The 17,850-nt window shown below is 29.8% G+C and overlaps 2 protein-coding genes across 10 annotated transcripts in view; one reads left to right on the plus strand and one right to left on the minus strand.

Moving 5' to 3' along the window:
- The window catches only part of LOC127710750 (glycosyltransferase 1 domain-containing protein 1-like), an 801,321-nt gene that overhangs the window by 542,068 nt on the left and 241,403 nt on the right, over positions 1 to 17,850 (minus strand). The window lies entirely within an intron of this gene.
- LOC127710745 (protein CASP-like) overlaps positions 1 to 17,850 on the plus strand; it is a 106,509-nt gene that overhangs the window by 48,330 nt on the left and 40,329 nt on the right. For 7 of the 9 annotated variants that reach the window (XM_052216697.1, XM_052216699.1, XM_052216700.1 and 4 more), the window contains exons 7-13: positions 1,971 to 2,037; positions 8,495 to 8,543; positions 12,507 to 12,677; positions 13,177 to 13,251; positions 14,536 to 14,642; positions 15,534 to 15,673; positions 17,013 to 17,618. In XM_052216697.1, coding sequence (XP_052072657.1) covers positions 1,971 to 2,037; positions 8,495 to 8,543; positions 12,507 to 12,677; positions 13,177 to 13,251; positions 14,536 to 14,642; positions 15,534 to 15,673; positions 17,013 to 17,618 — 1,215 coding nt within the window. The remainder of the gene's footprint in view (positions 1 to 1,970; positions 2,038 to 8,494; positions 8,544 to 12,506; positions 12,678 to 13,176; positions 13,252 to 14,535; positions 14,643 to 15,533; positions 15,674 to 17,012; positions 17,619 to 17,850) is intronic. The other 2 variants (XM_052216704.1, XM_052216703.1) reach the window with 1 other exon arrangement.

A 17,850-nucleotide genomic window follows, 5' to 3' on the forward strand; every position in this document is an offset into this window, starting at 1 on the left:
TCTTAGACGTATCGTTTAAAAAGAAAAATTGATGTTCCTGTTTATTAACCAGTCATTTTCTTTGAAAAAAGCTGATTAATTATCAAAAGGATGTTGTTTAGGACCTAATTTGCATAAATCTTATTTTAAACTCCTCCCCTTAATTTACATATGAAGACATAATGTAATTCCTTTGTTTCATAATTTTGATTGGTACTATTAATCAAGAATACTTTATAAGATGGAGTTTTGGACTAATGACTATTTTACAAGTATTTTGTTAGTCAGATGTGCATTATAATGAACAACAATTGTTTTTGTCCCTGAAATAATTTATGGTGCAAGGCTATTAGGTTGAATTATTAAAACGACATTCAAGAAAATTCTAATACATAACTATTGTTTGTTCATTCAGTGCAATACGTGAAACAAAAATTTTTTTCTAAATATTTCTTGTATTCTTTGTTTCAATGTCCAGCATCATCTCACAAGTACATAATCACAACTCGGTAGACAACTTACTATGAAAGAGTAATAGGGATGAGCCAATGTAATAGGTCACTATTTCCTGCTTCATGATATATGATAAGGCTAACAAATTAATATGAAGATTAAATCTTAAGTATCTGAAACAAATCTGATGTCTGTTGTTTTTTTTTCACAAATGAGACTATAGTAACCAACAATTGTAAATGCATCAGTCTATATAATTATCAAATCTATGTATATCTCCATTAAATAGCGTAATTATGATAGCAATAGGTATTTTTTTGGTCAAAAAAATATGAAAGGATATGTATTTTTTGTTATTAAAAAAATATTTAAGTACTGATTGTCTCAACTGCTCACCCCTACCATATAAGGATAAAAGTGTTAAAAAAAGTTTAAAACCCCTGTCACATAAACATGTACATGTATATGATTTTTGTGCTTTTTTTTATGTTTTTACGTTGATCTTTGAGCCAATATCACCTTTTATTCATATTTTTGTTAACTGTATGATATTATATCACAAAGAGTGCTCTGACCTTTTTAAAAGTTCATGTCTGTGCATTTCAGTGCTATAAAAATACATTTGGTTTCCCACCCTCTCCTCAAATTGACATATATTGGTTTTAAATAATTCCATGTAATTAGCTTGCATCTGTTGATATACTTGTAATGACAGCAACATGTTCATTTTAAATCAATTACGTCAATTTCATAGATCTCAAAACACTTGTAATCAGTGTCAAAATTCAGTTTCTTTGACAGGTGTCAGCCATCTTATTACCATATATGTAAATTATTTATCGCTTTGAAATTTAGTTTTGAAATGCATCTTTAAGCGCTTGACATGTTGAAGAGAGTTTTGAAATTTATTTTGAAAACACATCATCTGAAATTTTTGATTCTTTGCCTTTGATGGTTGACGTCATTATGTTTTCTGGAATGTGCGTCTGTCAGGTCATCTCTTTGTTTGTCTGTTAGTCTTTGACCATCCTGTATCAGGCTAAAGTTTCTGGTCAAGGTAGGACACAGATTGTTGTTTTTCTTGTTTATATATATGTAAAAATTATCGATTTTTAAACAGGAAGTATGAATATAAAAAAAAACGGTTACATGGTGGTGGAAAAACTTCAGATACAACAGCAAATCTAATAGAGTATAGAAAAATAAAAAAAATATTAATAAAGCCTTTAAAGAAAGTTCTACACCCCGCCAAGATTAGTTGATACAAGATGAAGTATAAACTCAAACTTTATTTTGTTAGTTTTTGAAAAAAATAAAAACTCAAATAATCAGAATAACTTATAAACAACTTCCAGGAGACAACTAGAGGACTGAAGCATTCCATAAGATTAAAAAAACGAATCCAAGTCGGTATTCCCTACTGGTCAAATAGTGGTCAATTGCAATATAGCATTGTTCCACTGTATTAATGGTTTGATTTTTACCAAATTTTTTTTTATTATTTACCTTAAGTTGATTTTTTTCTTTCTTTTTTTCAGCACTTGAAAATGTCCAATCTGAGTTGTTTGAGGTCAAGGCCAAGTATGACGAGGCTACCACTGCCAAGTAAGTTGTGTTTAATGGCAAATATAATATTGACTACCATTTAATGGCAGAGTTTGGTGGTCGAAAGGTTTGGCCACCAAAATTTTGTACAGGAACGACACAATTTTGATATTTTGCAATAAAAATAATAGTGAGGGTCAGCAAATTTTCTTCAAGGACCACTTGGGAAAAAAAGATTTCACCAACTCTGCTGCATTTTTAACCTATTTGATGTTCACAATACTTTTGTGCCCTTAAACTGTGCTATGTTTAAAAAGGGTAAAAGAGGGTTTGATGTAACTTAAAAAACCCAAATTAGAATATAAAAGTTGACCAATCAAAATTTAGATAATTTTGCTCACTTGCAAATTTCTTTATGATGTTGTTTGAAATTGAAATGACTATTGAATCAGTTGAAAGTTGAATTCTTCTATTAATTTAATAAGAAGATTTAGATTTTAAGATACAAATTATTGTTTGTTAAATATTTGGAATAGCTGCTTGCTTGCTTGTCAGTCTTATGATTGTTATGTGTAGTAAATGGTAATCATGATTTAGTTTAACGTTGACCGGTCAACAGACATCTGAGTTTTACCAGGTGATTATAATGACTTAATTGTAACTTTGATGTTTAAACATAATTTTTCATGTAAATTTTTATCTTTAAAGTATAAAGTTGTCATTCAAATTATGGTCACAATCTCCTGGAGGGAAATTGTCCAGACTGGTGGTCTTGTATCTTTCTGTGTCCAGTATTCACTGACCAGACTTACCCTTGTCCAGTTTTTGATTTATTTTGTCTCAATCAGGGATCAGACCATAATAGGTCATTTGTTTTACAGAAATGATCTCCCATGTAAATCAATATATTATCTGTTATATGCAATAATTAATAATTTTTTTATGTTACGATTGACAAGTCTGTTATTGAAATTGACAACTGATTTTTAATATTGACAATTAATAGATTATTTTGCAACCTTTATTAATATCTTTACATTTAGACAAAACTTTCTTTGTGTTTTAAAAAAAAAGTAACAATTAAGAAAAAAATTGTTTCAGTATTAATTGATTTTTTAAAGGGATTATTAGTTTAAACACATATTATCATGATTAAAATTTTTTTATAATTGATGCATCATGAAAACAGAATCTGCAATACTTTAACGGAATAATTTTGTATAAGAACAAGAAATTTAGGTTCTTGGAAATAATTGTAATAGATAAGAAAGGATAAGGGGTATCATCCATGACACAAATTCAGGACATGCAAAGCAAAATACACAAAAAGCAAAGGAACAGTATATTTACATATATATTTATATTTATATACTTTTCAAGTCAATTTATGAACATGCCCATTTAGTATTCCGAAACAATTTACATGAGGTAAAATTCCATTTGGAGAGGATAGCTTTTTCCTGTGGGGCAGTACTTACTTCAGTGCCTGTACCAAACCATATGTTGTTTATCATTTTTTATATGTCTGTATCTTTGGAAGAAAAAAGGGGGAGGGGCTGGATTGGTCTGCTGTACTTTCCAATATTTTGGGAGATTCCTGTCAACTTTTAGTGTATTGTACTAATGAGATAAATGACAAAAAGGTTGGATGAAAAAAAAGTTATGGTCATTGTAATAAAATAGATATTTTATGGTAGTTATTACCTTTATAAAATGTAATGATAATATAGTAATCAATTAAAAAATCAATGGAAATGAAACATCTGTAAAATGTTTTTCATGAAATGAAGAATAAAAAATTCTGAGATACATTTATCAAGATTTTCATATTTTAAAAATAAAAATTTGAATAAAATTGAACTTAAAATGACAATAAGTAAAGTTTTCATAGATATGGTAAAAAAAAACTTAAAATAAGACAAGATCAGGAAAGCTATATTTATTCATTAATGTCTGCTTTATGTCCAGTTGCAAATATTTCACTATACTATTCAGAATGATTAACTACCAAGGTTTGTTCTAGATGATATGGTAGGTCTGAATTTTAACCTGCCAGCTCATGAGTTAAAAGTCTGTAGAAAGGATTCACATTGGTCTTCCTTTCTGTGAGTTGACTAGTCTTTTGTCTTTCTACTAAATGGTCTGTTTGGTGGAGAGGCAGCTAATACAAATTTGGTTTTACCTTGTCATGAAATAATACATAAATTAAATCATTACTATGAAATATGAAATAAACCATATAGGTCAAGAAATGATAAAATATAACAGTTTCAATGTTGTCTATAAAAAATGGTTAGGAAATCCAAGATTTGGACATGTAAAATCTATTTATAGAAAAAGCAATAAAAAGCAGAAACTGAAATAAAAATCAAAACTAAAATGATCAAAGAACGTAAAATGTCTCAATAAAAGTTATAATTTCTATGTCCATATTGTCAATATCCATTTTTGACAAAACAATACACTTTGGAAAACATAAAAATCTGATATAAACCAATAATACTACCGTTAACAAGTTTTCTACATATCTAACGATTGATTATTATTGGCCTGTTGACACGCGGTGATCACTTTGATTTGTGTAAATGACAGAAATTATATCGCAGATCGTACATTCAGCACCCAACCCATTGTGGATGACATCTTGCTGCGGGCTAGCTCGTGTTCCGAAGCTAAATTACAGATCAAAAAAGAAAATTAATTAGCTCATAGTCCAAATGTACACTAGTAACTAAACTGTATTGATTTGAAAACAAGGGGAAGTTTCCGGGCCATTTTCTGTGTTTTTATCGCCAGTTTATGAAAGAATGTGTTTTTTGTATACAGATTACATGTCTTAAGTTGTAAATTCACTAGTAATGATATTGGTTTTTGTTTTGTTAATGGTGTGTTTTATTGAAAGTTACAAAGAAAATCTTTTTTGATGTTGTAAAGACAGTATTATGTTGTAATACTGTTTTTTATGCAGAGAACTGGATTTGTTTTTGATTTTTATTTACATTGATGTGTTCAATACTTCTTTGTAATATTTAGATATTTATATTTTTTGTTTGTTAAATGGTTTTTCCCTCCCCTTTTGGGGGAAGATTTATCTTTTTTAAAGTTTGAAAGCAGTTATAACAACAACATGTAAGGGATTGCTGCAGTAATTTAATGACATCGACGTGTTTTGGTGCCTATAGGGCACCGTCATCAGGATAATAACAATACAGAAAAAAATTTGAAAGTTTGTTTCTGAATTGCAATTACTCTTTCTGCAATTTTAGAGTAAGAATATGTGAACAGTTGTGGCTTTATGTTAAGAATTAAAAATTGTTGAAATACACCAATTTAAAAACTATTGAAATACTAATAATATGAGATGATGGGGAGACAGCTACTTAACAACACGAATAACTTAAAAAGTTGAAATGTATTTTTCTGGTGCATATTTTTTACTCTTAAAGATAGTTTAACAGTGTGAAAGAAAATGATTGATTTTCATATATCAAGATTATAATTTAAAAGTTAAATTGATAAATTTACATTTTTTAAAAATCAATTGCATAAATTGTCTCTAAAAATACATGTATATATTTTGAGTAAAAAATAAGTACAATGAATATTATAATATATATATTAAAAAAATCAATCAGGTTAATGCTTCTTAGAAATACATGTATCTATTTCTGGTCAAAGATAAAAACAATTCATAAAAGTGGAAAAACCTCACTTTCGTATAAAAATGTAAGATTTCCGATGTTGTATGATTATTAATGATTCTGTCATTAGCCGGATATATGTTGCTGGCGAATCTACATTAAAATCACCTATAGTCACAAATAAATATTTCCGATGATGTAAACGCAAGCTGATTTGCTTGAACGAATATGACATATGCCACAGAGAGAGTTCAGAAGGTCTCCGGTGATAAATAGTCGGACTGTTTTAATTGCTAGGACTGTGACAAGTGATTAGTTTAAATGGTACTTAGAAAAAAAACAATAACTTCAATCATTTACACAACATTAATATGAACATAAATTACTGATGCATCAGTAGGCTACCTGAATAAATTGGTACAAATAACAAGCAAGTACACTCAGTTGAAAAAGAGCTTGAAATCGTATGAAAAAATAAGATAAGCTTTATGGATTAAAATTTTGCCATTTTTACGCTAGTCTAATTATTGTTGAAATTTAATAGCAAATACATTTGGATCAAATATACAATTACTAAATATTTCAAGGGAAATAGTTCCATTGAATGAATTTTTAAAATTTACAAGCAAGTACACACAGCTGAAAAAGAGCATGAAATAGTATGAAAAAAGAAAATTAGCTTCATGGAATAAACTTTACATTTTATATTTTTAATGATATTAACTTGCTAATTATGCCATTTCTTAAAATAGAATTTACAAGTAAGTATGCTTGGTCCAAATAGGGCATGAACAAATATTCAATAAGGAATTAAAGGAAATTCCCTAATTGTTTGCAAGCAATTTGCTAATTATTGTTGAAATTTACAAGAAAGTAGTTTCTACAAATATATTATGCCATTTTTGTAATGCATATGAATAATTAGCAATGGTCATTCTTATAGTTCTGATCTATACAGGTTTATTGAACATTTTTTCAAATTTATGATAACTTTTATGTATAAATTGCATAACTTAACATTAACTTGGTAAATGTGACTAATTTGGTTTATTGTGAACTTTATAAAAAAAATTCTTAAAAAAGTACAATCAACCAAAAATCTTTATTTATATTTAAATGTGTATCCTGTTATATTGTGTTATGTAATATAAGCTAAACTTCACATACCAAAAAAGGGAGGCAACTTTTAAATTGTTTGATACATTTGTATTGTAAACTGCTGTAGGTGATTATTCAGTCAATTGACAGGACAGGATTTGCATCAGTTTGGGACTATACATCATGTTTAATTAGGTCCATAGACCACAAAATCTTCAATTGATCTTAAACCATTTGTCCTTTGATTTTAAGGTCCGGCAATTAATTTGAATGATGTTTTAAGTTGGTCTGTGTCACAATCAACTGCTGGAGGTCCGATGATTTTGAGAGCTCTATTATTTTAACAAACAGAGGATGTTTCGTTCAATTGCTCAAGGATTAAGTCATTAATTTTGATATTGTTTTGATAGCCTGAGTTGTTATAAATTTGGAAATGCCCTAAATCTATGGATGATTGGTAACTCGACCTTGATGATGTCCTCTTCAGTGATAAAAATATGATCTATCCTTACCACACATATTCATTCACAATTTTTATCTTGAGTAAAGTATTGTCAGACAAACATATAAAAATTAGAATAGCGTCAAATAAATGTTTTTGCTCAATTGATCTTTTTCAAACATGATTAATTTGACCACGTTCCCTTATCAATCTATGCTAATATGCCAATAAAATTTTACAAAATTTTGTTTTTGTTTTCTCTACGTATTTGTTTATATAAGATGATACTTACAGAAAACGTTTTGTAATCCTTTTTTATTTAATTCAAAGATATAATTTTTGAAGTAAAATACTTGAAAAGATAAAATCTTCTTTGTTTACATAGCCATGAAAGAAGAATAGTCATTTGAATATTATAGTTAACTATATAGATCATGGTTAAATATTATAGTTAACTATATAGATCATGGTTAAATATTATAGTTAACTATATAGATCATGGTTAAATATTATAGTTAACTATATAGATCATGGTTAAATATTATAGTTAACTATATAGATCATGGTTAAATATTATAGTTAACTATATAGATCATGGTTAAATATAATAGTTAACTATATAGATCATGGTTAAATATGATAGTCATTCTTAATTCTCCTGTAACATACTGGTTTCAAATTAAGACATTTTGGCCATAATTGCACCATGTATTATAGAATGATTGATTTGTATTGGTTGATACATTGTGTATTTATGAATCACATTAAATATCTTAAAATAAAAAGAAATATAGAAATGCCCAAAAAGGTGTAAGCTAGGGTGGACTGTGAAATACCCAAGTAGTAAGGATTGTTTAACACCCCCCTAGGAGTAGTAATTCTGTAAGTTTGGTCTCTTGGTTTTTACCTAAAAATACATGGTTTTTTTCATGACTTCTGATGGTTATATGCCTGATGTTATATTGGTTAATTTTCTTGCAAATTGTTGAAAGTGAGGGAATTTTAAAAGACTAAAATAGGCTGATGTTATCCACAGATGTAGGGTTGACAACTTCTTAAAGCACTCCCCCTAAAGCCACACCCCTTTTGCATTTCAAAATGCAATATGTAATTAGGTAATATCCATAGAATATTTATGATTTCTGCATTCAAATTCTATAATTAGGCAGTTTACTGTGGATGAAAATTGAAAGGTTAAGTGTGCACTCAATTAAGATTTATCTCCCTTTTGATTTTGACAGATTATCTATTTAAGTTACATTGTACGTGTATTATAACTTCAAGTGAGATATGAAAAACGACTTAATAATAATAACATTGTATTCTTTACTTGTAGGTCTGATGAAATGGAGATGGTGATGTCTGAGCTTGAAAGAGCTAATGAGGTTTGTAGTTTTGTAAGCTCTAGTCTTCATTTCAATGACTATAACAGATTCTTAGGCCATTCTTTCAGCAAATATTAACTTTGCCTCATGAAATTAATATCTCTTAGTTTTTGTTTATTTATATTACGGCCTTCTATGGATAGTCAATATATCTGGTTTTGAAAATAAATCCATATATTTAAACCACAAAATGGCAGTTTTTGTCTCGCCTTGACGTAGTAAAAAAGCTAGACATAGGTATGCTATTTCCGGCGGCCGCGTCAACGGCGGCCGCGGCGTCAACAATGTATTAGTTTGTGATTAGGTCTAGTTCATGGTGAACCACTAGTGGTAGGTCAATGATATTTGGTATGCAGTTGTATTAGCATTGGCACATCTCATTACCATGGAGATTATTTGGTCCCGTCTCCTCAGTCAAGGTCTATTGACTTTGAAACTTTTCATAATTTACATGTATTAGTTTGTGATTAGGTCAATTTATGGGGAACCACTAGTGGTAGGTCAATGATATTTGGTATGCAGTTGTATAAGCATTGGCATATCTCATTTCCATGGAGATTATTTGGCTCCGCCCCCTTAGTCATGGTCTATAGACTTTGAAAATTTTGCTAAGTTAACATGTATTAGTTTGTGATTAGGTCAGTTCAAGGGGAACAATTAGTGGTAGGCCAATGTTAATTGGTGTTCAGTTGTATAAGCATTAGCACATCTCATTTCAATGGAGAATATTTGGCCCCGCCCCCTCAGTCATGGTCTATTTACTTTGAAACTTTTGCTTAGTTTACATGTATTAGTTTGTGATTAGATCAGTTTAAGATGAACTGCTAATGTTAAGTCAATGATATTTGGTATGCAAATTTATTGGCATTTGCAAGTATCGTTTCCATGGAGATTATATAGCCCTACCCCTGATCGTGGTTCATTGACTTTGAAACTTTTACATAGTTTACAAGTTAATGTTTGTGTTTAGGTTTGTTTAAAGGGAACGACTTATAATAAGTCAATGGTATTTGGTATGCAGTTGTATTAGCATTGGCACATCTCATTCCATGGAGATTGTTTAGCCATGTACCTTCAGTCATTGTTCATCGACTTTGAATATTTGCATAACTTAGGTGTTAAAGTATTGCTATTTTAATTTCAACATTTGCATTATCAAAATTACAAAAAGGCGAGACATATCTCTGTGATAACAGTTTATAATTCAATTTTTACATAAAAAAATCATTGTTTATGTTAAGTACAGCTATTGTGAAGACAATTGTATGTGATAATATAACACAAGTTGTGTAACTATTTTTGCACTCTTTTTTTTCAAGTTTGAAAAATGGCCTTATCACATCCCCAGTATAAAAGTGACAAAGAACTCTTCTTTATCCAAAAATCCTCACATGGAGTGTTTTGTTTAATTTATGAATATTTTATAAGTAAGTAAATAAGTAAGTAAGTAATTTTTATTGAAGTAAAATCCAGACATTTGACTATCATCAAATGACAATTACAAATGAATTATATTGACCAGAAAAAAACAAAAATATCAGATTTTTTTATAGTAAAAAATGTTAGTATATATATATATATTTTTGTGGTTTTTATTTTCATTGTTTGTAGATAATAAATATATTGTGGTCACTGTATGTGTGGGGCATTGTTAAATCGTAAATTAAGTTTTATTATGAAGTATATTGAAAATTCAGAGAAAAACAATATCATTTGATGCATATTAAAGCCCACTTGTATCGATGTTTAAAAAATCCCATGTTCTAATTGTAATAATTTCTGATAATCATCTATTTCCTTATTGTTTATAAAGGAAAAAGACATTGCCTTCCTTGTTATCAATTCTAAGTACATTTTGTAAATCTTTTATTTAAATCATGATATAGTATAACATTATCGTAGTTGCATGTATTATTGAGTTATTCAATATATTAAAATTATTGACAAATTCTAACAAAAGAAAATAATCAATACATAGAAAACTGAATTTTGTTGTGTATTGCTTGAATTTCTTTGGTTGATGATTGGAAAATGTTGTCAATTAATCAATCATTAAGCAAAATGAAATTGATTACGATTGCTGGTGTTTGACAAGTAATCAATGTCTTATTGATCGCTGATCGATTACTTACGGTCGGCAATTATTCCGTATTGATTCCAAATGGAAATTTTATTTGAAATAATGAAGTTGATGATGAGTCGTTTGTTGTTTGAAGACTCAAGATATTTATAATTTTTTCGCTTATAAAAGACGAGTGAATTGGAACTAAATATATCATTGTATGACTTAAAAGTGTAGATCAGAAGTGAAACAAGATGATCCGTAATAATTTTACTTGCGCAAATTAAAGGAGAAAAGTTTATTATATTTTTGGACAAGCAAACAGTGATTTTCATGATTAACTCTTACTGCATGATTAATCAGAGGAAAAACTTTTTCAAGAAATCTATGGAAGTAAAAAATAAGTATAGACAATTTAAGGAGGAATTTTCACCGCATGGCTAAGTTGGATATAACAATGGTATTATGACCAAGGATCTTGTTTAGCGCAACATTGCTTTGTATCCAAAGGTAAATGACATGGTTGACTGCACTGTTATCTAAATGTTGATTAAAGATCTGGTTTCACACAATATTACCGTCTATCGGTACTGCACATGCAATAGGTAACACAGATCAAAATGTGATGTACATGATGGCATAATCTGCTGTACACAATGGCATAATCCTTTGTAGTGCAATGGCAATTAGAACTGCAGACAAAAATATAAGACAATTATTTAAATGGCAATCGGGAAAAGTCAGATCCTATTGTTTCTGATGTAGTGATAGCTGGTAAAAGGGTACAGGTTTTAAATGTGCGAGCTTATCATCAAGCCTTCAAATTGGCATAGAAAAAATTGTGAGATCAAAATATACTCGACAAATATTGCTGTACAATTTGTTGATTAATAAAACCAATATCAAGATTGAAAATTATTGAGTTTTGTGTTATTCAATCTTAATTTCAGGGACTAAATGCTTCAGAAATGAAGCAACACTTAAAATGTTTTTCGTAGGCTAAATTTGATCAGTGAGAACATAACTTGTGTTCACATTTTGTCTGCCTTTTTAACAGGTTGATTGAAATAAAATGGATATATATATTTTTGATTGAGAAGGTTAAATATTTCTATCAATATAATTGTAATCCTGATATTGTAACATATTGAAAACGTATATTATTATAAGGAAATCAATAATGACTTTAAAATTAACTTCAGCAAGGGGAAAAAACAACTATCAAATGTTTAATTGAATTTTGATGAGCTTTATATCGAATGTTTTACATTAAACTCTTAGGTTAAAATCTAGCTGCAATTTTGAATGAATGTTTTTTTAAAGAAACCAGAGGAAAATTCATGAGGCAAAATTACTTGATTATTTTTAAACGAAAAATAGATGTTATTGTAAACACTGATGCTAGCAAACTCCAGCATGTCTAGTAAATATTATAATTCTGCTTTTTGTTATGATAAACATGAAATTAAAAAGTAAAGAAGTAGAGGCCCTCTCATTTGATTTTTAAAAAATGAGTAAGAAAAAAAAGTAAAAGACAAAATTCTATAAATCTAGGGAAAAGGGATAAAAAGTTGTGTATAAATGGAAAAAGACTTGTTATAATATCCCAATGTAATGCAATTGTAAAGGTTCATAATATTTTTTACCCATTAGCATGTCTGTTGGTCTGTCAGTCTGTCATCAATTTATTCCTTTCTGAACAAAATTTTTAATTCTTGTTGGATATCTGTTGTTTAAGGCATGAAGGAGACTCTATTCATTGATTTTAAGTAGAGATTTGAGAGCTAGCTCACTAAAGATTGATTTATTTTCTTGGTAACATTTTTTTGTGCAAAAATTGTGTGCATTATGTATTGAAGTACTTCTTTGAATGACATTTTGCCTTTGTTTCTTTCCAACAGAGAGCAGCTGGATCAGAAAGACAAACAGAACAGTTAAGGCAACAGTTGGTGACAGTAAACCAGAGTCAGAGAGAGGGAGACACTACACAGAAATCTGCAGACATGGAAAAGGCAATAGATATGTTACAGAGATCTGGTTTGGAGGTAGAACTGGCAGCTAAGGAAAAAGAGGTAAGAAATAGATCACTGCTACTACATTTAAATGTGGGCAAGGAAAATAGATAGAAACTTAAGGTTTTCACTTTCAGTCTTGAAATAAAATTCATGAAAAAGGAATAACTAGATACTACTTAAATGTAGAAGAGGTAACAGGGGTTTGGAAGGGGAAGGCTCAGGGGGAAATCAAATCTTGTTATAAACATTATGAAGTTTGGAAGTGATATAGTATTTGAAGAAATACATCAAACTAGGTCACTGCAACTATATTTTAGTGATATATTTCGTATGATAATAGTTTCAATGAACTGATTTATGTGAAGTATATTAAAGAAATTGGGGGAATAGAAGTTTCCCTAAATTGGATGTAGCATCAATCATCATAAACAATACTATTAAACTCTTCTGAACTAAAGATAGTTTTCAGTAATTCTTTGCAATACTATCATGTTTTTGCCTCACCAGTGCATGAAATTGAATAACATTTTAGATACCTTTTTATTGTGAATTTCAGATTTCTCAACTTGTAGATGATGTGCAAAGATTGCAAGCATCCCTGAATAAAATGAGGGAGACGACTGCATCACAGGTATAAAATGAATTAATTAATGTTATAGGAATAAAACTTTCATTAGGGAGTACCCAATACATGTATCCCTAAAAGTTTCACATCAGATATCCCTGGAAATAAATGTAATTAAGTTAATTTAACATATTTCATGGAATCTTATATCCAAAAGATTGAAATATCATTTATCCAACAGAGTGGAGAAGAGGTATCTGATATCCCTTAAGACTAAAATGAAAGAGTGGCTATCCCCAAAAATGGGTCAAATTTGTTAGTGTATAAAATTAGAATGAATTTTATGAAACACTCCCTATCTGAAGTTCTAATATAACAATGTCTTTTGTATATACCCTCTCCCCTGGGCCTCTTTATCTGCATGATATCAGATTGGCTATCGTTAATCAATGAACTGAACGTATTGATTTTTTTGTCTTAAATACAATACTTTTGTTGTCTCGATATTTTCAGTTAGAAATAGATTTCTGAAATGTTACAATCTTTAAAAGTGGTTGCCTTGGAAACCATGTTAATTTCAATCAATTATTGACAGCTGGCGTAAATTTCACCAGCTTTTGCGATCACAGGTCGATCGGTATTGAAAAACGTTGCAATTGGCATATTGATTTTAATGTATCAATAAACCCAGAAACGATCCCTTGACGATTCCTTCAAATTGACAGTAATTAATTTTAAATGCAATTTTGTCACACTTCTTGTCATCAAATTTTATTATAATGGATTCTGCAATTGTAAATCAATATTTGATATTAGAATACCACGATTACTTACATTAAATGCATATATAGTTATTTTTTATGAGCTTCCTTAGTAGTTTATCATTACTTTTATTTACATTCATTAATTGTGGTCTTGTCAGTGGCAAATTGATTTGTATGTATTGAACTGAAAATGATTCATATTTTTGACACCTTTCTTGTTGGATCTAGATATGTTAATATTTAATAAAGAAAAAAGGGAGAGAAACCTTAAAAAAGGGGTCTGGCTATTATAAAAAACCCATAAGTGGAATTAAGACAACACCATGTCCAAAAGAAACAGATTAACCAAAAAACAACAGTCCCAAAAAACACTTCACAGAAAATTTACAATTGAGCCACACAAACCTTACAAAAGACCATAGTTAAACTCTGGTGCCAGGAAAAGATAAGCAGTTCTTGTCAGTCATAGGGAGACATGGACACAGAAGAATGTAAAAAAAAAACTTAAACTAAAAAAATTATTTTCACAAGCATGTGCTCTGTTAAGGAAAATATGTTTTATGATATATGTGTTTACGTTTTACAGGTAGCTCATTTAGAGGAGGAACTTACTGTGAAAAATCAAGCCTTCAAATATCTGGAAGAAAAAATCAAAACACAACAGGATTATGAAGAAATTAAAAGAGAACTCAAGTATATATTTATAATTCTATTCAATTCAAGTTTATAGAAAATGTATCTTAAAAATAGTCAAACAAGATTTGAAAGTTTGAGATAAAGGGTAATATTTACTTGATGCAGATATATAACTAAACGTGGCATTAGAAAAAAATAAATATTGAGAGGTTTCACTTTAATTCTTTGATAAATTAAAAAAAAAAACAATAGGAAATTGGCAAGATTGCCTTTGAAACAACTATCCACCAAAAGGTCAAATGACAAGGATTTAAACAACTGTGCAGGTCACACTGTAAGGCCATCAACCATGAACTAAGCCAATACTGTATAGTAAGAAATAAAAAGCCCAAGAAAAAGAATTTATGGTTTAAGATAATTAACTCAATAGTGAGTGGCAGTATTATCAATGATATTCTTTCAAAGAATTTTAGCAGTTGATTTCAATATGTGTAGCATTACAAGACTTTGGGATAATTATGTTCAACAGATGCACAAACTAGCAGATAATCCACAAACCACAAAAAATTATATACATATAAAAATGAGGAGATGTGGTATGATTGCCATTGAAACGACTTCCCAACAGAGTTAAAATGAAGTGGTAGAAAGTAGTTATAGGCCACCATATGGCCTTCAACAATGACAAAAACCCATACTGTATAGTCAGCTATAAAATGCATAGAAGTACTTTCACAATAAATTTTCTTTGAAGAATAAAGCAAATAAGAGATGGAAAACAAGTAAAAATGCATCCCACCATTAACTGACAACTATAATGACATTTATGGTACCAACTTACTTTAGTAGATGCACACCTCGACAACTAATGGCTCTTCATTAATGCTGGAGGCCAAAATATTTGAAAATCCCAAATATAATGTATTGCAATATATTGTTACGTTTTAGTGTAGTAAAGTCAATGGAGTTTGGTGGTAATGGAGAGGAAGATGCTAAATCTAAATCATTAGAGACTCTATTATTAGAGAAGAACCGAGCATTACAGTCAGAGAATACCACATTGAAGGTCTCCAACAGTGAAATATCAGGTAAGATGGCAACGGGTTAGTTAGTGGTAGCATTTCACTTCCTTGTTCAAGTTATTTATAGTCTGACCTATCAATTGGATTACCTTTCCTTGAACTGAATTGATTTACAACAAATTTACATCTTAAAAATTGTTTTCAAATCATTGTGTGCATTACAGACTTCTGGTATTAAACCTGAATATTCCTTTATCTGTGAAATTATATATTTTTTCACAAATTTAAAAATTTTAATTTTTTTAAATTTAGCATATCTTTATCAATTACTTTTAGTTTATTTATAATTTAATTTACAACAATGTTTGAATGATGAAATTGATGTAAAATCATATGAATTTGTAATGCAATTTTAGTGACAAAAACTTTTAAATGATTCTTAAATGCAGAGCATTGTCACTTTTTGATTAGAAATTTGTGAAAAAAGATCCTGCAATTGAGTAAATTAATTACATGTAACATATGTAGTTATGATAAGGATATCATGCTAGGATAACCAATATTTTACATATTTTTTTTAATGTGTTCTTCACTTCATCATTTTGTGACTTTATCCATTTCAAAATTACAACATTCTTGTGCTTTGTGTTGAATTTTCTACCTTTTTGTTAGAGTTACTTGAAGAGTTACCTATCTTTGAATTCATTGATATTCAAGAATTGTATTTCAATATACACTGATATTTATGTTGAATCAGAGTAAGAGTTACCTTTCCTTTTGTGTCCATTTGACATCACTGCTTTCCAATAACTAGTGTTTGTGTGATGTTTTGATACTAACATGGTTACTAGGCACTTCAAAAAAATTTCAGGAAATAATTTACTTTATCATTACATTCTTAAAGGTAAACCTTAAGATACACTGACTTTAGTACACTAAGAAATTTATAATCTACCTTAAACACACTGACTGAAGTACACCAAGAAATTCAGAATCTTTACTATTTACTTTCTATATTTTTACACTCCCTTTACATAGAATTTAATATTAAACATTGAAAATGAGTTTCAAATACCATATTTTTCATTCGAGACATTTTCAGGAAGAGGAAATTCCAATAAATCAGCATTTAAAATAGTCAGCCTCCTCCCCCCAAAAAATTAGCTATTATATTCTTTGTTATAAATTATATCAGGATCCCAGAATTTAAGAAAGGTGTTTATGCTTATGAAAGGGCTTGGAAAGATGTATACCCTTAATTGTTTAATATGTTTATGTTTTGAGAATGTTAATGATATTTGTTGCATGGTTCTGTGACATTCTGTTGGAAATGGCAACTTTTTTACACGTCCTTGTTTGAGAGTTAAAAAAAACTCTTTCATGTGCATATGCACCTTTCTTACAGGAGATTCATCGACTCCGGCACTTTCCGAAAACACGGAAGCCTTCGCGACCATGCTTGGAGAAGAAATAGCAGCTACATATCACAGTGAAGAGAGAGAGGAGCAAAAATCTCCAGACATAAGACCTTCATCACCAGAAACCCCTCCCTCACCCGTCAGCAGTAAAGACACCTGTGAAGCGGAGTCAGAAGAGAAAACTTCTCCGAGACCACCAATGGAAACACAGTCAAGTGTATCAACCAACGAAGCTATACATATGCCTCCATTTCCATCACCCTTTTATCAATTTGCCAATAGCCATTTTATGGCAAACTTTATGGGTATGAACCTTGGTGCCATCAAGGTGGACCCAAATAATTCTCAAGGATTAGATACGGTTCTTGTAGCAAAAACTGTGCGTGAACTTTTAAGTATCCATAATATAGGACAGAGACTTTTTGCTAAGCATGTCCTAGGACTATCTCAAGGAACTGTTAGTGAATTATTATCAAAGCCAAAGTCGTGGGATAAACTGACCGAAAAGGGGAGAGAATCCTACAGGAAAATGTACGCTTGGGCCACAGATGAAAGGAATATTGTGGCGCTAAAAGCCATATCTCCTAAAAAAGGTAAGACATCATTTGCATAATCAAGAATGCTTTATATACTTTGTACTGCTTGTACCTTTGAAAATTTGTCGTTTCATTGGTTTAAATATTTGTACATTTGCCTCGTGTATTTGTTTCATTTTTTAAAGCACACAAGTTAAAAAGATACGAGAGAAAACAATTATAGAATTGTATAACTGCATGAGACATTTTTGTTCGCTTGACTATAAAAATTTGAAACATCATGCCTTTC

This window comes from Mytilus californianus, unplaced genomic scaffold (genome assembly GCF_021869535.1).
Source record: "Mytilus californianus isolate M0D057914Y unplaced genomic scaffold, xbMytCali1.0.p SCAF_8, whole genome shotgun sequence".
In the NCBI taxonomy this organism is placed as follows: Eukaryota; Metazoa; Mollusca; class Bivalvia; order Mytilida; family Mytilidae; genus Mytilus; species Mytilus californianus.